The 23,873-nt window shown below is 40.4% G+C and overlaps 1 protein-coding gene across 1 annotated transcript in view; it reads left to right on the plus strand.

Annotated features, from left to right (window-relative positions):
- LOC124804969 (sodium/calcium exchanger 1-like) overlaps positions 1–23,873 on the plus strand; it is a 198,735-nt gene that overhangs the window by 150,258 nt on the left and 24,604 nt on the right. The window contains exon 6 of the mRNA XM_047265363.1: positions 2,002–2,173. Coding sequence (XP_047121319.1) covers positions 2,002–2,173 — 172 coding nt within the window. The remainder of the gene's footprint in view (positions 1–2,001; positions 2,174–23,873) is intronic.

Consider the following 23,873-nt stretch of genomic DNA (forward strand, 5'->3'; position numbering starts at 1 on the left):
CATCCATATAAACTATTCTAAATGAGTACCAACATCAAAAAGACTGTTCTTCTGGTGTGAAGTGCTGATTATACACCTGACATCATTCTGTCTTCCAGATCATGCTACTTTCCAGCTAGTTGATAATCCTCTCCAACAACAAAGTGTACATAGGCAGAGATGGAATAACATTTCAAAACCTCTTTGGCAAGTGGGAGAAATACCAAACTGAAAGTAGGTACCCAAGGCCTTGCATACAAAGAACTTTGTCATATGCATCAACATAACATGGACTACCCTAGCTATCCAAGAAAAATTACTCATTGTTCTCAATTTGTGACACTTGTAGTTTATTCTAGTTTGTTTTGTTGAAGGCAATTAAACAGTTTCTCTTGAGAACCCAGTGTATAGTATGTCAGCAGTTCTGAAATAAAATAACTTCACTGCTGCTACAAATTCATCAAAACGGCCTAGGGAGAATAACATATTAGATCATACTTAGACAGACTGCACATTTAGAGAGGTCTGTGAGATTCTTACTTTCAAGATTTCCTGAAAGCATAGCTTCAATATAAATGGTAGCAACTGGGAAATAGATGCATACATTACACTGACTGCTGGAAGATGACAGCCCAACAACAAAACTTGCTATCTGACTGATCATCATAACACAGCAGTTTCAACTCGAGCAATTATTAAAATACGTCACTGTAATAATTTCTGGTAAAAACACTGTGGTCTTGTACATGTTATAGATTTCTCACACAGAGACCTGTGAATATTATAATCATGTAGCTGAAACTTACCTACAAGAAAAGTTGCTTGAAATTTGCAAAAAGACCAAATGGAAATTGACAGATAACAAACTGATGTGTCTCAGAAAATTTTATTGTTATATCATTTACTGTTCCTACTCTGCACTCTTCCTTGTTAGGGTTACCCTTTCTTTTTTTGTATTTACTTAAATCTATTTCTTTCCATCAAGTCTCGCTTTCTTATTTCACTTATTAATCATCTATGGATTATTTTTAGGAATATTCTCCTTTCTTTGAGTGTGTGTACACACTGTCCCTTCTCATTATCCCACTTTTATCCAGAAAAGAGTTTTAGAAGTGCATAAAATTTTAAGAATATACTATAATTTTCAATTGATTTATCCCATAGCTCTGCTTAAGTTGTTTCTGTTTCAATGACTGGTGAGTAGAAACTCTTACATAAATAGTGTTTGTGGTTGGATCTGTACTCCAAGTCTCTGGTTTGCCAAGATTTATTTCCTTGCTTTGGTCTTTGCACATCTAATACATTCAGAGAGACATTTACCTCCATGCATGATTCTGTGTGTGTGTGTGTGTGTGTGTGTGTGTGTGTGTGTGTGTGTGTGAGAGAGAGAGAGAGAGAGAGAGAGAGAGAGAGTGAGGGAGAGAGAGAGTTGATGTGAGTGTTCAAACCAGTCTGTATGTACGCATCTCTTTGTGAACACATACTTACATGATTGCACTTGCATGACTTGTCTTATGGTTTCACGTTGACAATTATTCTTTGCTAACAAACTGACCTCAATTAACAATACAAGGCAGTATCTCTTTTGGTGAATTTTTTTCATATTGTATGAAATGTTAAATGTTTGCTTAAACTATGCTTATTTTTCATTCAAGATTCTATTAAAATTGTGGGCATTACATGAACTATTGAAAGTTAAAATAAATGGTATGTGTAAAAAGTAAAACTGTCACATTGAAAAATTAAGTCATCACATAAAACATAGAACATATCAGATATGTAATGAAAATATAAAATTCACTATTAATTTTCAATAGTTATACAGCATTTGTACATTATGAAATATAATAAGAGAGATTCAGTACTGAAGCTCTCTTAAAGAAGAAGTAGAAAAACCTCAAATATTTCCAAACTAACTCTTTTTAAGTTGGCACTCTAATGGAAAGTTTTAGGTAAGTGACATGGTAATGAAAAGTAATAATACTCTTCTCAATTGAAACAGTTTTTCTTTTATTGTTCTAGACACATTTGCAAGCAAAGTGGCAGCTTGTCAAGACAAATATGCTGATGCATCAGTGGGGAATGTCACAGGAAGTAATGCTGTGAATGTTTTCCTTGGCATTGGAATTGCTTGGTCAATTGCTGCAATCTACCATTGGTCCAAGGGGGAACAGTTTAATGTTAACCCAGGAAAGTAAGTGATCATTAATTATTATTATTATTATTATTTTTTTTTTTTTTTTTTTTTTTTTGCAAAATTTTAACATTAATTTTATATGCATATTGAAAACATTTAAATTCTGATATTATATATATCAGTGCTAATTTTTTGGTATTTTAATTACTAAGGCAGGGCAAACAGTATTGGCAGTTTTTATACATTTGACCATTATTTTTCACACTATTTAGGGAATTGTAGAAATAAATTAACTACATCAGAAACAAATTGTTACAAAAAAAATAAAAAAAAAAACTCAGAACATGAAGAAAGAAAAAAATAAGTCCACTAGGAATAAATAGCTGAACTTGCCAGGAAGTGCAGAGGAATTAGGGTAGATGGCAATATTTCAATTGAAATAAGTTTCATGTATTTATAACTTTTATAAAGTCTGACAAGGTTTCCTTTAGTTAAAAGGAGAAATAGAAGTAAGATTAATTGGAAAGTTGTTCTAAAAAGATGTTTAATGAATGGATAAGGAGAAAATTGAGCATTGTTATACAAAAGATGTAACTAATACGAAAAGTTAAAACATATCAAGCCAGTAATCGTTAAAAAGGAAACATAGCTGTCTTTCAACAAGAGCAGCTTGAACAATTTCAATCCAGTGAAGACTCAACAATGAGAAGAAAACCTTCTTTAGAATTAATGTCTGTAATAGAGACGAATGCAGACAGAAAAAATGTAACAATCTGTGACTGCATTGTTATTGCAAGGACAAAGAAAAAAATTATCAGCTTGGTGTAAAGACAGTGTTGATGTCAATGAAATTTCATTTTTGTTGCATTGTTATTCTCTGCTCATTAAAGTAAGACAAGTGTCACCTGGACTACAGTTTGTTGTAGCTTTTGTCCCTTTGTTGTATGCTGAAAGAATAGAAATCACCGATACGAGAAATATTGTAGAACAGTTTATTCATTAGCTATGAGAATATGCTATAAACAAATGCAAGAAAAACCCACACAAGTGAAGTTGACAAAGAATGTGTAGGTAGTGGGAAGTGGGCATGGTAATCATGATGATAAATAATCATTCGCACTCCCATCACTTACTATGAATACTTTTATACTCACAGCGTATACACAATGCATGTATCACAGAGTGCGTACTACAGAGAATTGATCTGGCAAAGATGTAGTTGTTCTGGCTACAATAGGGCAACAATATTATTGGGTGATTCTACGTCCCCACAAAGATCCCTCCACCCCCTCCCCCCCACCCACCCACCCACAAATGTGGAGGATGGTGACTGATGTAAGCCATGACGCATCGTCCCACTGGCGATGGCAAGGTCTGACATATCATAGTCTGCCAAGTGCCTGGGCAACCATAACGGGCAGCCGGCCTGTGACATCAGCAGTGGTGCCGACAGGGTGGTGGTGTCATCTGTTGAGGTGTTGGTGGTTGATGGTGCATCATCTGGTGTTGGTGAGGCTGTCAGTCCAGCAGTGGCAGTGCCCAGGTTGTGAGTCATTGTTGGGAAGCGCTCCAGTGCCGACATGAGTAGGTAGTTGTCTGAAGGAACAGTGGATTTCAGACCTGCTGCGTTGATCGATGCGGAAGAGGCACGGAGTGCTCTAATGAGCTCAAGACCATGCTGTAGCTCGATGGTTTACTCTTGAATTTGGCCATGACCATGAATAGTGAGTCCTGCAGTGTTATAGAAATGTCTTCTGGGAGGTAGTCACTCAGGTATAGGCCAACTGTAAATTGGCTTGACGGGCCTGGAGCTGGGACCAGTGGAGTGTAAAATTCGGGTGTGTCTGCTAAAGTCCATGCTGGTTTTAGGCAGTTCAGTGACACTTGTTGTTTTTCCAGCTTGCAAGATATTAAAAGTGTTTGGCCCTCGTTTCAACACCTTGTATGGGCCACTGCATGCAAAGCGGATGGTGGGTTTGGTGGTGTCAGTCCTGAGCATGACATGTGTACACGATTGGAGATCCTTGTGCACGAAGATGGTTGGTTTGGCATGGTGGGATGGTGGTGGGATGCAGACATGGTGAATGTGGTCCAGGGTGACATCCATGGTTTTGGTGGTTTGTGGTACGAACTCTACTGAGAGGCTGATTGGTTCCCCGTAGTGCACCTCTGCCAGCGAGGTATCCAGATCTTCTTTGGCGGCAGCTCATATGCCCAGCAGCACCTATGGGAGGGCCTCTGTCCACTCCTGGTTGTGGCATATGAGAGCTGTCTTGAGGGTGCAGTGCCTCCATTCCAAAAGTCGGTTGTATTGAGGATGGTAGGCCACTGTGTGGAACCAGTGGTATCCACAGAGGCAGCAGAGCTCGGAGACAGGGCCGACTCGTACTGCCAGCCGTGGTCAGTTGTCAGTGACTCTGGGCAGCCAAAGCATGCAATCCATAGTGTGATGAAAGCTCAGGTGACAGTGTCAGCTGAGATACCAGTCAGAAGTGTGGCCTCCACCCATCGAGTTGCCCTGCCTTTGGCTGACAAGATGTACTCATCTCCGTTTGAATCTGGGAGTGGCCCCACCAGGTTTATGTGGTCACATTGGAAATGGCCCTTCAGGATGGGGAATTTCCCAAAGGGTGGCTGGGGATGACGACATGTCTTGGCCCATTGGCATTGGATGCAGGCTCTTGTCCATTCAGTGCAGTATGTTCCATTATGAGTTTCAGTGCCATGCATGCCCTGGGGTGAGACAAGTTGTGAAGGAGGTCGAAAACTGTCTTCTTTAGTTCTGTGAGATGACTGGTCATTGCCTACCATGGGATTTGTCACACCAATCTAGTTTGGTTGTGCCTGTGATGGTGCACTGCTTGATCTGCAGGCCTGTTGTGTGTCCAGATAGCATGTTTTGAAGGTTGATGTCAGTTGCTTGTGCCTCCGCTAATTGGTCAAACTCAAGTTGTGCTGATGTGGTGGCAAGTTGTGAGAGGAGTTAGCCATGTTTCCTGTTCCCTGTACATAGTGGACGTCCGTAGTATACTGTAAAATCAAGTCCAGGTGGTAGAATTGTCGAGGGGAGGTATTGACTAGCAGGTTATTAATAATGTCAGCCAGATGGCGGTGGTCTGTGGAGATAGTAAGTGGCCAGCCTTGATGTCACCTTGGAAGTACCAAACCACCTCATATATTGCCAAAATCTCACAGTTGAAGGTTGACCAAATTTTCTGGGAGTCGGTAAGTTTCTGCAAGAAAAATCAAAGCAGTTGGATTGCACCAGGGAATTGCTGTTGTAGCAGTGCCCCAATCGCCTGGTTTCTGGTGTCGGCCATTATATCGTGCTAATATCGGCACCCGTGTCAACTAGGAAGTACACTCTAAGATGATTGTTTGGAACCAGCAGGGGCTGTGCAGCCGAGTAGGTGCAGCATCCTGGTCAGATTAGGCATGGGTCAACGGTCGGGTGTGAATGCAGCAGGTGGTTGTTTACATTCTGTGTCCATCATGTTCTATGATTGTTGGTGTCTCACTCCAGCAGAGTCTTGTGAGGCTGCTGCAGGCACGGCATGGAAGGGCTCGGCTGAGGTCAGAGCAGCTCGGCAACTGTAGCTTGGCCGGGCACTGCACAGGGAGCACTGTGTGCTGTTCTTCGTGGGTGGGGCTGGTTAGGCTGGCCTGCACTAGCTGTAGATGCAACCAGTGTTGACATTAGTGTCGAAGCCAATGCGTGTGTTTATCAATGTGTGATGTTGTGCGAGGGCAAGCATCCAGCCAGCAAGACATAATCAGGTTTCCAGCAGTTTGTCCTCATGCATTAACATTGCTGTCTGTACATTTTCATAGAGCTTAAGAAGAGAAGCCATAGCGACCAGGTTTGTGTCAATTTGGAGGCGTAACCTGCGCCACAGTGCTGATGGGGTATCATGGCCCAGTTATGTCTCAGCAATGGCTAGATGGAGTTGTTGTTCAAATGAATGTGACAGGCTTTGTAGTATAAGCATCTTCACTGTTTTGTATTTGTCAGTAGTTGGTGTGTGCAATAGGTGATCGCTGATAAGATCGGTGTTGGTGGGGAGTTGGTTCAAAAGCACCAAAAACTTGTCATGGTCGTCTGTGATCCCGGTCGACTACACCATGCACTCACAGAGTGTGAACCATACTTGCAGAGAATCAACTTGTAGTGGCGGCAGATTAACTTGGTGTGTGACCAGTGGTAATCTGCCTGGCAGCAAGGGGCTGGGACCAGTATGAGATTGTTGTAATCCTGTGAAGTACATGGTGCCGGTTCATGAACACCATCTGGTGGCACTGATAAAGGTGGCAGCTGGCATCTCAGCATGGTAGTCGCAGTAGGTGTGTCGGTAATGTGGGTGTTGTGACCAATTATCATAGGACACAGCTGGTGCGTCAGCATCATGGAGGGCAGCATCATAGTGGGGTACTGAGGAACACAGCACGGTGGACGGGTCTTGGTTGGCGGCAACCATGGCAGGTGGTGCATCAGTGTATGTCACCCATGTGGCAGCTGTTTTAGGTACTCCTTAGGTTCCCACAGTGTGTGGGTAATAGTTTGGTCAGGCAGGAAATATTGATGTACTGTGGATGCAAGATGTGAAAACTCTGTGCAACTGCAGGTAGACGCAGTGTCCCTTCTTGCTGAGTGACATCACATGGCAGGCATGACAGTGAGCATGGCATGGCTGTTGTCAGTGTGACGTTGTGATGATGTGACAAGGGTTGCAGTGTGGCCGTAACAAGTGTGACGTTACCCAGATGATGTACGGTATTGCATGGAACATAAAGTTCAGGCATATGCCATGGAAAGACTTGGTCTGGCACGGGAAGGTCACTTGTGGGATGGATTGGCTGCAATAACCCATAAATATCAGTTCTGTGCAGTGGAAGCCAGTTGTCTATGGTGGCAATTGTTTGTCAACAATTGCGGTACTCTGGAGGGTGTCCGTAATTTAGTATCTTGCGCCTGGAATGTTGATATACGCTGACTCATTAGAATTAAATTGAGTGCAGTGTAGTTCATTAACACTGTCACTGATTGGTATATTAGTAGCACTGGTTAGGTGGGAGGTGGGGACGGCGGTAGGCAGCCATTGCTCACCATTTATGGTCATTGTTGATGTAGCACTGTTAATTAAGGGAATGGCAGGATTCATCTCACAATCTTCACTGATAACATCGTACTTGATCTGTGATTTAGTGTTTTCGTCCATTTGGCAAGAGGTAACGATGCCCTGGTTCAGTGGTTCTTGAGACAATGGAAACAATGTTGATCATTTGAGAACCACAATTGCACTGGTTATATCATCTGGAAATCATCAAGAACACCAAATAGATGCACAAATAAATCATCTGTAGAGATTCCAGATGATGAAGCTCCATCATGGGGGGTATTCTTCATGGCATGAAGTTAGTATCCCATGGTGATCAGCATCATGCCGGCATGATAACTCAGTATGTCACTGCACAGTTGAAAAGGAAATAATCACTCGCACTTCTGTCACTTACTACGAATACTTACATTCTCACAGCATATACACAATGCATGTAGCATAGAGCACATACTACAGAGAACTGTTCTGGCAAAGATATAGTCGTTCTTGCTGTGGTAGGACAGTGGTAGCATTGGTGGCAGGGGGGGGGGGGGAGGGGGGGGGGGAGGGGGGGGGGGGGGGAGCCTGTGATTTTACATCCCAACAACCAACAAACATAAAGCTAAGAGTCTGCAAGTCAAAACTCATAGATTCTGTTATTGTTACTAATTCTCTCAGAGTTGGTGACAATTTGTAAGGGTTCTGCTTGTTCAACAGTTATAAAATTGGCAGTTGAATTCAAATGTGACTGTACACCTCTTGAAGACAATACATGTGAAGGGTATCCAGAAATTACACCCACAGATGAAAACATCAAGAAATATCCTAAAATAACTTTCTGAAAGTGGCATTTACAGATGTTTGCAGCAGAAGAAAGAGTACAGATATTTTATGCAGAAAATTAACTACTCATTATAATAATTCTGCACAAACTGTGTAGATTTAAAAGGAAACTAGATTGAAAATACTTGCATAGTTGAGCAAGAAATGAAATCTTTCATTGACAGGTTGGGAAATTCTCTCCTTGCTCTAGTAATACACTGTGACAAGTTTATCAATTTCATCATGATATAAATGATATGGCTCATATTAGACAGATTTATTTAAGACAAAAAATGCCAGAGAGTATATGGATTCAGATATTACACTAGCTATAAAAACAGCTGACAGCATTAGTGCCAAGTGCACCATATGATTCCTGTTTCTCTTTTTACTGCAATAATGGAAATTTCAGGATGGAAGCAATGAACAAAATGCATGAGGAGAGTAGAGAGTGGAAATGAACAAAGTATGACAGAAATATTAGAGACAACATACTGAGAAGTAGGTCTTGGTGTAAAGCACACTGTGCCAAGTTCTTGAATAGCTGACAAGTATGTTCATTCCATCTTGTTTCCATTTCACTGCTAATGTATTTTAACCAACAGTGGTGGAGCAATGGTAAGACACTGAAATCATGTTCATGGGGACAGCAGATCAAATTCCTGTCTGTCTACCCATATACAGATTTCCTGTGGTTTCCCTAAATCACTTAAGGCAAATGCAGTTCCTTTGAAAGGACATGGCTGATTACCTTTCCTATCCTTTCGCAATGTGAGCTTGTGTTTCATGTCTAATAATCTCTTCATCAACGGGACATTAAATTCCAACTTTTCTTCCATCCTTTGAATTTGTGTACCTGATGTTTCATTAATTTTCTATCTATTAGAGACCATCTCAGGGGCTTGAAGTTTATTATGAGTATTTAATGTTCAAAATTACTTTAAATTTGTTTGAGATATTTAACTATTTGTTTTGAAAAATGAAGAAACTTCAGAACAGTTGCATAATCCACAATCTTTTTTGTTGTGAACACAACCTATTTCAGAACACTTATAAAGTTCCATCATCTGGTATAAAAAAATTCCATAACAGCCATTCCCCCGTGCTGTGGAACCATTCACAGGTATATGGGCTGGCCTGATTGTAGCAGGCAGTGGGAAGTGTCACATGCTGAAGGCGAAATAGGGATGTACATTGTGACAGGGTGACAGGATGGAGGAAGAAAATACTGTTGGATGGAGGGCACAGGGATAGTGGATTACCTGAGGTGAGACCAGGATGACTACAGAGGCAGAGTATATGTTGTAAGGATAATTCCCGTTTGCATAGTTCAGAGAAGATGGTGGTGGAGTGAAGGGTCAGGATGGTTTCAGTTGTGAAGCAGCCATTAAAATTGAGCATGTTGTGCCATCAGGTGGACAACTTTGTTCTTGACAGAAGTTTGGCAGTGGCCCTTCATTCTGGTGGACAGCTGGTTGGTAGTCATACCAACATAAAAAGCTGTGCAGTGTTTCAGCAGAGTTTGTGTATGACACAGACTTCCTAAAATTATTAAATAGCATTAAGCTGATGATGAAAGAAAATAAATAATTCGTAGTTTGGCACAGCACAAATTTTATAATATTTGTGAGTGTAATAAAGACAGCTGTTCTAACGTGTCTGAATGTTCGGGCAAGCTTAGCTTGTGGGCTGCCCCCCACCTCTCCCCAACCATCCTTCCCAACATTCTAAGTGCGCGATGCGGTACATGTAGCTTTGCTGACTAGCAATGAGTGCGGAGAGGCATGGGCACGGACATGAGCGTGAGCACACATCTATACATGGTGCTATTGAAGTGGCTTTACATTGTACAATGTGTACATTATACAACAAATTTAATAGTTTTTTTATGTTCCACTCCCTGCTTCACTGTATTAGGTGTGTATTTTTTAAAGTAATCTATGTTTTTCCTCAGAATTCAAGTTTTCTCCTAACTAAATTTCATCAAAATTAGTTCAGCAGTTTAGTCCTGAAAATGTGTGGCCATAGTTACTTTTGCATTTATAATATTAGTATGAATTGTGGCAATGTAGTTAAAAATGGTTTAATAATTGCTGAAAAGTAATGAAACTTCTAAAATATCCAAGAAAGTTACTTAGAATTGCAGAATGAAATCCTAAATTATCTAACATTTCATTTGATATATACTGCTGTAAGTTCTGTGTTCAGGATACTGTTAAGCTTACCATGTGTATGATGTGAAACTCTGAAGAATAATGCTCCATGGCAACAAACAACAATGATATGATCCTGTTTTTATTTTATATAATGGACAAAACAGCAGTTAAATAAACCGTTACTTCTCTTTAGATAACTTACTTTTCTTTATTCAAACTTGAGGAATTACACAATTACAAACTCTCCTCCTTATAGATATTGCGTTAGGCAACATAATTTATTTTAACTTTAACTTTCTTTACTTTGGCATGAAGCACTGCACTCTGACATATCTATTTTACTCACATACTTATGGTCCCTTACACCAATGGTACTGAATTTACTAAATGAAATATTTTTCTACTACTGCTGTACAGATTTCTAGTGATTTTGCATACTTAGAGTTTTCTGTAGATTTCTGTGAATATTTTTTGACACTTTTGTATTTCATCATATTTTTTATTTTTCTCAAATTCTACATTACTCTTAGCTGAAAAATATTCTTCATTGCTGTCAATATTTTTATTATTCCTGGGCTCAATGACAAACTAAAGTAATTTTCACAAATTTTAGCTGGCATTTCATTAGCTTCCATTACTTAGACAATTAACAAACATGACATTTAATTACTGAATGAATTTTAATTACATAGAAAGTCAACATAGTAGAATATGATTACATTACTCTTATAATCTACAGGCAGGGTAGTTGAAAAAGCAGTGAATGAAAAAAATAAGAATGGATTCACTCAACTTGGGAGGCACTACTCACTAAGAAGCATACTTTCTGAAGATCAGTGAATCCCTTACCTATTCATTTGTTCAAAATTCATCTGACATCCAGGTCCCAGCCTAATCTTACATCATTGCGCGAAATTACATTGTTAGAACTACACACCACACTATACATGTTATGAACATTTTACTCTTCATAAACACAATTCCATTCAACATTTCATACACATTGAAAGCTACTTTCTGTACACCATTTACTTTGTTATCAATTTCAATTATTTCTAGATATGTTTGTGGCAGAAAAGTCTACTTTCCCAAACTTTTCATTTTATACCTGCTTATATTCCATCTCATCAATGTTTACATCAATTTGTGTCAACTGCATTTCATTTACCTTATTGCTTTTCATAAATTCTGCTATTATGTTGTATGGCTTGTTGTAATGATTATCTTGTGACATCTGTATGCTAGTGGACAATATCTTATTTGTGCATCTGATTTTTTTTATATTTAAGCTGCCTCCAACTAACACATGATATTTTTTCTTTCGTGTATTGTTTTGCCATACTATCAATGTTAATGGAATCTGTTCTGTGTCTTCTGTTTGAAGTGTACATAATATTTATATTTGTCGAGAACTCTGTTCACAACACACTATCACAACTCAAGTGCCAAAGAAAGACGGAAGAACAAAAGTGCAATGAAAGCACTAGTTTAAATAGTTGAAGATTCTAGTAGTTCAAGGACAGCACCTTGCATCAACAGTTGATTCTGATGGTCAATTACTGCCGCAGAGGCTCCTGCTCCCCTCCTCCCTAGGACAGGTTGGAGCGGCACTCGATCTGTGGTCGTCTGAGATGTACCCACAGCGGAAAGAGAGCCCGTGGGTGTAGATCCCTTTAATGATTACCATGCCGGTCATTGGAGCAGGCGGACGAACTGGGAAACTGGGATCGGGTGGCCTGGTGATGCAAGGGCATGGCGCACTGTGAGTGGCACATGAATAGAAAGGTGGCTGTCATCGTCAGTTAGGGCAGTGACGGCTGTCTCCTCTGCATCTGGAGGGATTGAAAACGCATGGAGGAGTGTGACATGGGCAATTGAATTGTCCAGTGTGCATGGAGGGACGTGCAGATCGAACAGTACACTGTCACATAGGTGCAGTGTCCTCAGTGGAAAACGATGACACGCCAACATGTAAGATGGCAACACAGGTGTCATTGGACAGTGTTGGCCAGTTAGTGGGATTGCTGGGGTGGGGGGAAGGTGAGGGGAATCATTTACATGCAACATCACATGTAACCCCTGAGCTGGGTGGAGGACACAAAACACTAGTGTCCCACACATCTTCACATGCAATATCAGACCCAGAAGGAGAGCTTGACTCATTAGGAGCACTGGTAGTAAGGGGCACTGCGGAAGTGGGAGTGGGGGCTGAGTATGTTTTTCAAGTTTGCTTCATCCTTGAGCCGCCAAGCCGGTTTGAGATGTGAGAAAGACACTGTTTGTCTTTTGCCATGGAGCAGAATGTCAAAGGTCTGCAGTGAGTAGCATAGTACTTTGTGTCGGCCTAATTAGGGTGAGTGGCGGAGATGCAGTGTGGGTCACACCATGTTTTTGCACAACATAACATAGTCACAAATGTGTAGGTCTTTGTGCATGAAGACGCAAGGACCCCAGTGTGCTCTTGGTGGTGGGGGCCATACCTGTGCGGTGAAATGTCAAACACATTCTACTAACATCGGAAGTTTGGACTGTGCAGGAAGGTTGGAGTCCTTGGTGAACTGAACCAGAAGGATGAGAGGTTCTCCATACAATATGTCTGCAAGGGAGCCTTTTATATCCTCTTTGTAGGCCATACGGATGCCAAGTTGGACCCAGGGCAGAGCCTCTAACCAAGACACTTTGTGGCACACCTGTGCAGCTTTTAAAGTGCAGTGCCAGCACTCGACCAAACTGTTGCTCTGTGCGTGGTAGGCTGTTGTACGTACTTTGTTTGCACCACACAGGTCACACAGCCTCAAATTATCATCCATGGTCCATTGTGACCAAACACAGACAGCCGAACCGCATGATCCAGGATGCGATAAAGGCCAATGCAATAGAGTTGGCCATTATATCTGTGATTGGAATGGCCTCAACCCACTGACTAATGCGGTTGATGATAGATAGGATGTATCGAAAAACCTCTGAAGGGGGCCGTGAGCCGACCAGGTAGAGACGTACATAACGAAACCTGTCTTTAGGAATGTCAAATGAGCCCAAAGGTGGGTATGCATGGTGACCAACCTTATAGTATTGGCAGGGTATGCATGCGCAGGACCAGTTTTTGCAGTCTGCCCTAACCCATGTCCATACAAAATGCTCCGTTATTAGGCACGTGGTGGCCCAATACTAGGATGCATGAGGTCATAGATAATGGCAAATATCTTACAGTGCAAGATGGCTGAAAGTCGAGGCAGGCCATAACTGTGGAAATGTCACAGAGGACCAGTAGAAAAGAACCTGGAATTCAGTGCAGCTCATTTGAGAGCAAGGTAGACTTACTGTGTAGTAACTGCCGTATGTCATCATCTGTCTGTTGCTGGGCCACTAATTCACTGAAGTCCCAAGAGAATCAGTTGTACCAATGTGTGACATATAGTCAGTGACGATGTTGTGTGTGTCCTTGATCTAACGGACATCGACAGTGATTGATGTATTAGGTGCATGTGTTGGAAGCATAATGAGGGGAGGTCAGCTGTGGGGTTATGCATTGCATCAGCTAGTGGCTTATGGTCCATATAGATAGTCACTGACCTACCCTCAGTGTCCTCACAGAAATGTCAAACTGCTTCATAAATGGAAAAAAGTTCTTGGTCAAAATTGGACCATTTATGCTGGGAGGCAGACAACTTTTGTGAGAAGAAATGAAGTAGTTGCACAGAACCCCCAACCTGCTGAAGATGCACAGTGCCAATGGCTGTATCACTCACGTCCGTCATGATCATTATTGGAGCATTGGAGACTGAGTGCATGGGACTGACAGTGTTCGCGAGTGCAGTTTTTAAAGCATTGAACGCAAGTTGCATGTCATCACACCACGGAATCTTGCGAAGTCTGGAAGTGTTCTTTCCCACATGTTCATCAATCAACGGTGCTTGCAGGGATGCAGCGTGTGGGATGTGCCATCAAAAAAAGTTTATTATGCCTACAAAAAGAATAGATTGCAGTAAGTCTCTGGCACAGGGAGGTCACAGATAAGGGTAACATGTTCTGAAGAGGAGCAGATCCCCTTCGCAGATACGGTATAGCCTAGGAATGTTACACTAGCAGCTCACACCTACAATTTATTGTCATTGATTGCGCCCCCATTCTCAGTGATTATATTAAGTACTTGGCATTGCACTTGTTACAGCTTCTGCAGTACTTGTTGCAGCCATTTACTACTTGTTAGCCACAGGCTCAGTGGCTGCGCCAAAGACTGAGATGGCGTGGATTTTTACAATTATTTGTTGAACTTTCTTTACAATTTCTCCCTCGTCATCGCTGCCCAGCCCTGCAGATCCCTCCACCTGGCTGCTGCTAAGTAGATTCTCTGACAATGCACGCCACATGTGCCGCTGATTGCACTCAGAGCCTCAGGCCACCAGTGCTCTGCTGAAGCCAGGATGTTCTGTGGTTGAGATGAACTCGTCGCCGCTCGATGCCCCATGTACAGGCACGTCCACGGAGCCACGTCACCATGGGGTCAGCTGCCGATGCTTGCTGCACCAGCGGCTGGAAAGCCATCAGTCATGATGTCCACAAGGTCCCGTCATGGACAGACCACGTGCCATGGCACCGGGTTGCCGTGAAGTCCGGGCATCAGTCCCCGGCAGCGTCTGTGACCAAGACCACACTGCGACCTGTCCTGCTGGAAGTTCTCACTGTAGTTAGTCAGCAATGGTGCCAACCGAACTCAGGTCAGCCCCCAGAGCTGAAGTTGACAACTGGTGGTGAACGGATGACTCCTGCGAGCTGGAACACCTTCCGGATTCGTCACCTACAAAGAATGAACATTCGGACACGGACCACATCCGTCCTCAGATCCGAATTGCTTCCTAATGGCTTCTGTCCATTGCTGCCTGCGCTCCACTGTTTATATCTGACAGGAGGATGTTTTTTACCCTCAGTGGTAGCTTTTTGTTATTACTCCCGCAGTATATTGCAGCGTAACTTAGCATGCTGGCCTCACTTCTCCTTACTCAGCACTCTCCAGGCTTTGCTCGGCACTCGGTTTGTGTGTGTCCTTGCATCAGCTTGTTGGTAGACTGCTACTGTCAGCAAGGCTATCTGAGCCACACTTACTTCACAATGCCTCAGTCGCCAGCTGCCTCTGTTTTGCCATTCTCCACTGTGTGAAGCAACACTTACTACATGTGGCCGCAACACAGAGTATCTATCTCTAAATCATTAGGCTACTGGCTGTAAATGGGTTTAATGTAAACCAGATGGTAGCATAATGTGGTATAAGCTAGATTATGTGCAAATGGATATTCACAGAAATCCAGACCTGTTTATGGTGAAACTGTTTCATGTGGTGTTAGGTATGTCATTTCATATTCTTTAAAATTTGTCTGGAGTGTATGATATGGAAATGAAGCAGTTTGATGTGAAAAGTACCTTTCTCAATGGTGATTTGCATGGAACAGTCTGAAGGTTTCATTAATGATAATGCATTCTTAGTCTGCAAATTAAATACTGAATTAGTCCCCTCAATCTTGAATAAAAAATTTGTTCAGTTTATAATTTTTTATTTCAAACATATTTATTCAGATTATCGTTTTGTGAATAAGGCCATAAAGTGTTTTTAACCGTTTCTGTTGATTATGAACTAATTTCGAGTAAATGAACCACTTCTATAAATAAAATACTTGAAGAATTAAGAATTCGATTTGAAAATAGTTGATGAACCCAGTTACTCTGTAGGACTGGAAGTTAGGCAAGACCATGAAACTAAAGAATTGTTCATTTGTCAAGAGGTCTATTTTAGTCACCTCAGAAAAATTACATATGAACAACTGTAAGCCTTATGTAACACCTACTGGCCACAGTTTATAGTTGTATTTGGGATAGTGCCCAGATAATGATGGCAAGAAATTCATGCAAAATGTTCATTTCCGAAGGGTTGCTGTGTGGTGCCACAGTGACAGGACCTGCTATAATGTTTTCTGTCAGTTAAGAAATTCTTTCTCAGCAACCCTGTACGTGAGCATTGAACTGCTGGTAAACACATCCAAAAATGTCTTCATGATGCAAGAGATAAGGATACTGAAAACAATGGTAGCAATCATAAACCTCATGTTGAAATGTTCACCTGCTTTATTACTTCATTGATAATCCTCAATGTTGAAGTTCACTATTGGTAAATGATAAGCCTCATTAAAAGCTTGCAGGCAAACATCAGCAAACTGCTACAATAGTTTGCTGCTGAACATCTATGAGCAGTAAATACCAAACCACACATTTCACAGTTATTGAAGAATAACTGGGTATGTGTGACACTATTTCTCAAATAAATTGAACAGACACTGTCATTGTTTTAACACGTGGCTTACTTGTGTTACACTAATTCCATTGTTCAGTTGACGCATTGTTATTATTCTAAACTGAAACAGACTTCCCATCTGAAAATTGTCCATGGACTGACTGTCTTGGGATCAAAAATTGGGCCTTTATATATCATCACAATAGTAGGCTATGAAACTATACATTGTTCAATGTTTAATTTACAGAAATTACAATAAAAACATAACTCATTCAATCAACTGAGTACCTTAAAATAATCTTTCTTTTTAACAGCTTCTTCTAACGCAAAGGTTAGGCCGAATTATTTGTTTAAATAGTGAAATTAACAGATATAGTTATGCAAACAACGCTTTTGACAAATCTGGTAATTATTTGGAGTTAAATAATGGCTGGCTTTGCCAATATGTTTTCGAATAGAGCCAAATAAATACTTTAAGAATCCTAGTAGTTCTTCTTCCAAATATTTACCATTAGTACAGAATTTATAAGTTTATAAGTCAACAACAGAATCTAAGTCATGAAACAATTATTGATTTCACCCTATAACAAAAGTATTAACTAAGAATGGCCAAAATGAATTAGGAAATTAATTACATACACAAAACTAAGCACAAAATTAAATCTGGTGCTATATTTCTTGAGACTGAGGGACAACCTTTCTAAATGCAGATTATACTCATGTATGTTAAAGATAATTAGGCAAAAATGAAAATAAAATGAGTTTAAGGAGGCACATGGCAAAACAAGAGAGGAAGTAAAGAGATCTCAGCTTGCTTCATCACAATGTATACTCAAATTATAATTATCAAACAATGGAAAATACAGGATGGAATGTAACAATACCAGAGAAGGAAAGTTGCTACTCACCATATAGCAGAGATGCAACTTGCACACACGTCTGCAGTCTCAGAGAGCTGAAACCACACTGCGACCAGTAGCTCCAGTGCATGATGGGAGTGGCGACTGGGTGGGGGTAAGGAGGAGGCTGGGGCAGGGAGGGGGAGGAATAGTATGGTGGGAGTGGCGGACAGTGAAGTGTTGCAGTTTAGACAGAGGGCAGGAGAGAAGGTGCAGAGAGGGGAGGAGGTAAGTAGTGGAATGGAGAGAAATAAAAAGAATTAAAAGAGAAATTAAAAGAATGGGTGTGGCAGTGAAATGATGGCTGTGAAGTGCTGGAGTGGGAACAGGGAGGGGGCTGGATGGGTGAGGACAGTGACTAATGAAGGTTGAGGCCAGGAGTGTTATGGGAACGTAGGGTGTATTGCAGGGAAGTTCACACCTGCGCAAATCAGAAAAGCTGGTGTTGGTGGGAAGGATCCATATGGCACAGGCTGTGAAGCAGTCATTGAAATGAGGGATATCACGTTTAGCAGTGTGTTCAGCAATAGGGTGGTCCACTTGTTTTTTGGCCACAGTTTGTCAGTGGCCATTCATGCAGACAGACAGCTTGTTGGTTGTCATGCCTACATAGAATGCAGCACAGTGGTTGCAGCTTAGCTTGTAAATCACATGACTGGTTTCACAGGTAGCCCTGCCTTTGATGGGATAGATGATGTTAGTGACCGAACTGGAGTAAGTGGTGGTAGGAGGATGTATGGGAAGGTCTTGCACCTAGGTCTATTACAGGGGTATGAGCCATGAGGTAAGGGATTGGGAGCAGGGGTTGTGTAAGGATGGACGAGTATGTTGTGTAGGTTCGGTGGACGGCGGAATACCACGGTAGGAGAGGTGGGAAGGATAGTGGGCAGGACATTTCTCATTTCATGGCATGACAAGAGGTAATCAAAACCCTGGTGGAGAATGTAATTCAGTTGCTCCAGTCCTGGATGGTATTGAGTTACAAGGGGAATGCTCCCCTGTGGCTGGACTGTGGGACTTTGGGAGGTGGTGGGAGACTGGAAAGGTACGGCACGGGAGATTTGTTTTTGTACAAGGATGGGAGAATAATTACGGTCAGTGAAGGCTTCAGTGAGACCCTCAGTATATTTTGAGAGGGACTGCTCGTCACTGCAGATACGACGACCATGGGTGACTAGGCTGTACGGAAGGGAGTTCTTAGTATGGAATGGGTGACATCTGTTGAAGTGGAGGTATTGCTGGTGGTTAGTAGGTTCAAATGACTCTGAGCGCTATGGGACTTAACGTCTACGGTCATCAGTCCCCTAGAACTTAGAACTACTTAAACCTAACTAACCTAAGGACATCACACAACACCCAGTCATCACGAGGCAGAGAAAATCCCTGACCCCGCTGGGAATCGAACCTAGGAACCTGGGCGTGGGAAGCGAGAACGCTACCTCACAACCATGAGCTGCGGACGTGGTTAGAAGGTTTGATATGGATGGAGGTACTGATGTAGCCATCTCTGAGGTGAAGGTCAACATCTAGGAAGGTGTGTTGTTTGGTTGAGCAGGACCAGGTGAAGCAAATGGGGGAGAAGTTGCTGAGGTTCTGGAGGAATGTGAATAAGGTGTCCTCACCTTCAATCCAGATAGCAAAGATGTCATCAATGAATCTGAACCAGGTGAGGGGTTTAGGATTCTGGGTTTTTAGGAAGGATTTCTCTAGTTGGCCCATGAATAGGTTAGCATGGGATGGTGTCAATTATAATTATGCTGGAGATATTGATACGCATCATTCAACAGTGGGTTATGTAAGCATGATAACCAGTAGACAACTCATAGGCAAAAATGTATTGCCGGTTCTTCAACATAAGCAGAGCACATTGCAGCAGCTGATGCAGCTGCTGAAAAAATGTGGCTTCCCACTTTCTTGCAGAAGCTCAATGTCATCATGGAACAACTAGCTCATCTCTTTGTGGTCAGAGTGCATTTCAATTGTTAAAATGTAATAAACATCAAAAAAGGACTAAACCCATAGACATAAAGTTTGATTGCATTTGTGAAAATATAAATGGTTCTGTTCTTGTACCCTGTGCCAAGTCAGAAGAGTTGTTGGTAGACGTGTTTAGCTACCAAAGAAAAGTTTCAAATGTTGGGGTGGTTCCTTTGGAATGGGTATGGGTATGGGTATGGGAAAGCCCCATCCTTTTGTAATCTGAGCTTTTTCTCCATCTCTAATGACCACATTGCTGACTTTATTGGTGCATGTGATGTTTTTATATCTTTGCCACTTCTGACTGACACAAAATCTGTTATTCCTTTACATACATTTTGTCTTATTAGCATTGTTAATGGAATCTGTTCTGTCTTGTGTTTGAAGTACCTCTTTTACTTTTTATTAAAGTGATAAGACTTGTTAATTCCGAAATGTAACAACTTGATTACAGTCTGTACAACATCTGCATTCCTCTTTAATGTGGCATTTTGTCATAATATTATCAGATGTATCAGTATTTGCAGAAGAAACATGCTCATCTGCTTCCACATTCTCTATCTCAATAGTATCCATCTGTTTTGCTTTGGAATTCGTATTTTTACTGACATCATCATAATATGACTCAATGACTACTTCTGAATTAGCATGACAAGGATCAACAATCACTACTTCCATCTGGTTATTACCATTGCTTCCATTTTCCTTTTCTCTGTATACTGTGGCATTATTGAAAGCTTATAATTTTCATTCCAAATTCACTTTTACATTTTCTGATTTACTTTGCAACAAACTTCCACTGAGCCTATCCATTCTTTGATCCATTTCAGTTTGCAAATCATGAAGAACATTACTCAGTTTTAAATTACTAATGTCACTTCTAAGTTCATTACTATTTTTGCCCAGTTTTGAATTCAATTGAGAATGTAGATTTTTATGTCACTTTAAGATCACTGCTAATCTTTTCATTGTTTTCTTTCATTTCTACCCTTAAAATGTCAATAGTGCTACTATTTTTGTCCATTTTTCTGCAATGTCCTTATTCATTTCTGTTATTTTTTTCATGAACATGCCACTCTAATTACCTTCAGCATTCAAAAATTCTGTAGTTGATGCCCTAGACATTTCATCAATAATTTGGCTAACATTTACTTCATCATAAAATGTTAATTTTTCTGAATTTATTCCACATTCATCATACAGCTCACTTTTATCTGCAAAATCCTTGCATCATTGACTTGAAAACACTAAATGAACACGTAGGGTAACATATCAACAAAAATAACCAAAATAAAAATCAATCTTGTCTGGTAAGTCTCCTGTGGCTTGGGGTTCTGGGTGACTTTTCTGAACTCTACCCCTTTTTGTAAATCTCACCAGTCTTTTTCTTTCACCCCTCTTCCTTCCCCTTCAACATTTCTGTGAGAAGAAGGAGCTACCGGCTCTGAAAGCTTCCATACTTAATACCGCCGCCCTGGGTGACCGAGCGGTTCTAGGCGCTACAGTCTGGAACCACGTGACCGCTGCAGTCATAGGTTCAAATCCTGCCTCGGGCATGGATGTGTGTGATGTTCTTAGGTTAGTTGGGTTTAAGTAGTTCTAAGTTCCAGGGGACTGATGACCGCAGAAGTTAAGTCCCATAGTGCTCAGAGCCATTTGAACCATACTTAATACCTTTTACATTTGTGTTCTCCTGCTGCTGCTTGTTGAGTAGATTTTAATCTATCCAATGACATTAAATCAAGACATAATAACATAAATACTTTTATCTTATAATTTCTTCTGAATTGGTTGCTGTTGCAAATTAGTCTATCCTATCCCAGCAAACTTCTGTGTCTATATCCAGATCATCCCTCAAATGTGGTGTCTATCTCCTCAGTTTCCTATTGGCAGAAGTTGATTCAAATATGGCCGTGAACCCTTCTTTTTCATTAGTTGTCTCTCAAAATGGTGCTAACCTTGCTTGTTTTCTCAAATGCATACCTCTTCATCTCACTCATAAACTGTCTACTGCCACTGTTTCTTAATCATTGCTCATTATTTTGCAAGTTCTTTGTCTTGTGCCCTGTCTGTAAAACAGTTCTGAAACCATGGGGGTACCACGGGTAAGGTTACTGATGTGTTTATACTGTACTTGGCAGCTGCTATTCTTGGCATAACACCTCCTGTAATTATTTGGTTTGGTGGCATGGTCATTAAATGATGGACACAACACTGTAGGTTTTAACTAAAATATTTTCACTTTATCGATACCCAAAACATTATGATGATCAGATTTTTCTAAAGGATTTATGTAGTTCACATGCCACTGGCCTGCACTGGTACCTGCATTTCACATATCATAATAGTTGCAACATATTTATTGATCATTTTTATCATCAAATTTGATAACACAGTCACTGCAAGTAGTAGATGCTAATAAAAACAATTTTTACAACGTTTGCAAATTGATAATTAATTTCAGAATGTATCAGGACATAATAATCCATTTGGCTGGAATCATTTAATGACCTACAGTACACTTTTGATTGGCAGCAACTGTCAGACTTTAATCAGCTGATTACTTAATCTTGAATAACTGAAGCTTTGTCCTGCTCATCTACGTACAGGAGTGAATGATAAAATTCAAAACTTGTTATTATTTTGCACTTTATACCAGGAAAGCTAGTAAAATCAAATAGCATGAAATTGCAATGGACCAAGGAGCAAATTTGTTTAACTGTGGATTCAATAACAGGAAGATTGACTGAATTGTAGGAACTATGTTGTGAATACTATGTATAGTTTCACAGGGATTCATGAATCCCACCAGAAATGGCTGAAATGGAAATATTCTGGGTCAAATAAATAGAAAACTAAAAAGTTTTCCTAGTGAAAGTGAGCATTTTTGAAATCCTAAAACACGGGGCTACAAAATCATGGAACTGAATTTTAGAAATTACCACTGGTTAAGAATAGAACATAATATAATATGACAACTTTAATTACAAATAACTTTTTAATAATAAGTTTTAGAAAAAATAATATGTCTACTAATAAGAGGAAGGTGAGGAAAGAATCCAGGTGATGATGCTGATGATATACCAGCAATGGTTGTAATCAAAAATACAGAACATGTACGCTTTATTGCTTGGATGTATGTGAATGTAATTGAAGCTCAACATGAAATGAATGCAAATAATGGTGCACCACTGACCAAAGAGTTTTGTTATATTAAGTGATGCAGTCACTGCTGGGTTGCCACAAGGCCTTTAAACCAAGGTATACCAGTAATACTGCAGTAAAATCCACCCGTTAGTTCACTGCAGAGACCATCTTCAATGTGTTTGGCAAACATTTTATGAAGATTTCCTTATGTAAATTATTTCCCAGTTATTTAACTGCACAATTGTTAGTGACTGAGAAACTATATCTTGCACAATTAGTTCTGATGAAATATAACCTGAATACAAAATTAACTATTTTATGTTATAGTCCCATATGTGTACTTTACAAAACATGACCAAATAAACGGGAAAATCATATTACTAACTTGAGTGAGACAAGAACAAGTGAATGGTTCCACCTTCCTCTGTTACATAATAACTGCATCAGTAATCAACTATGTGGTCACAGATATGGACATGGAAAATTGTGATGTAAAAATAATAACAACAAAATTGGGTATGAAAAATATCCCTAAACTGCAGGTCTGAAAAAACATTTATCAGAAATCAAAATACAATATTTCTCAAAAGAACTGGCAAATCAAAACTGGGGCAAAGTCTCTAAATTTCCCAGGTTATTTAAATTAAACTTTAGAAATACATTTCCAAAAGGATCCACATCAGTATCAATGTCTCATAAAAACAAATGGATAATAGCAGGCATAAAGTCCTTCCAGACCCTTAAATACCTCAGTTCCATGAGAAAGAGTGATATGAGCCAGTGTTCTTAAATTTCTGTCATAGGAACAAAAAGATTTATAGAAAGGTGCTGACTGCTGCAAAAGTCATTTAGTGGCAAATGAGTATATCAAAGTGGAGAGTAAAACCAAATCAGTCTGAAATGTCATCAGAAAGGAAACAGGGAGAGACAAACAAAGGTATAGTAGCATGCAGATAAGAGAGAGGAGATAAAGTCATAAATGATTCACACCATCTAGTAAACAATGTGAATGAGTATTTATCAAGTACTGCAGAGAAATTACAACAAAAATTCCCAAAAACAGATATAACACCACTAAATAAATGAGCACTAAGTCCAATGATATTATGACTAACCACAAAACACTAACTGCCACTGGCTGTTCAAACTAAAACAAATAAATGCCCCTGGCAATATATGCAGTTGGCTATACACTACACAGTTATTAAAACACTACACTGTGCCTAGTAAGCACGCAAACATGCAAAAAATTTACAAACTAAATTACCAAGCACACAGGTATGGAAATAAGTTTCTTCTGTTTGAAACTCGTAAAAATAATTTATGAATGAATGTGATCTCTCCTGTGGTGCTGCTGGAACAAGAACTGCTGCCTTA

The sequence above is a fragment of the Schistocerca piceifrons genome, chromosome 1, assembly GCF_021461385.2.
Source record: "Schistocerca piceifrons isolate TAMUIC-IGC-003096 chromosome 1, iqSchPice1.1, whole genome shotgun sequence".
In the NCBI taxonomy this organism is placed as follows: Eukaryota; Metazoa; Arthropoda; class Insecta; order Orthoptera; family Acrididae; genus Schistocerca; species Schistocerca piceifrons.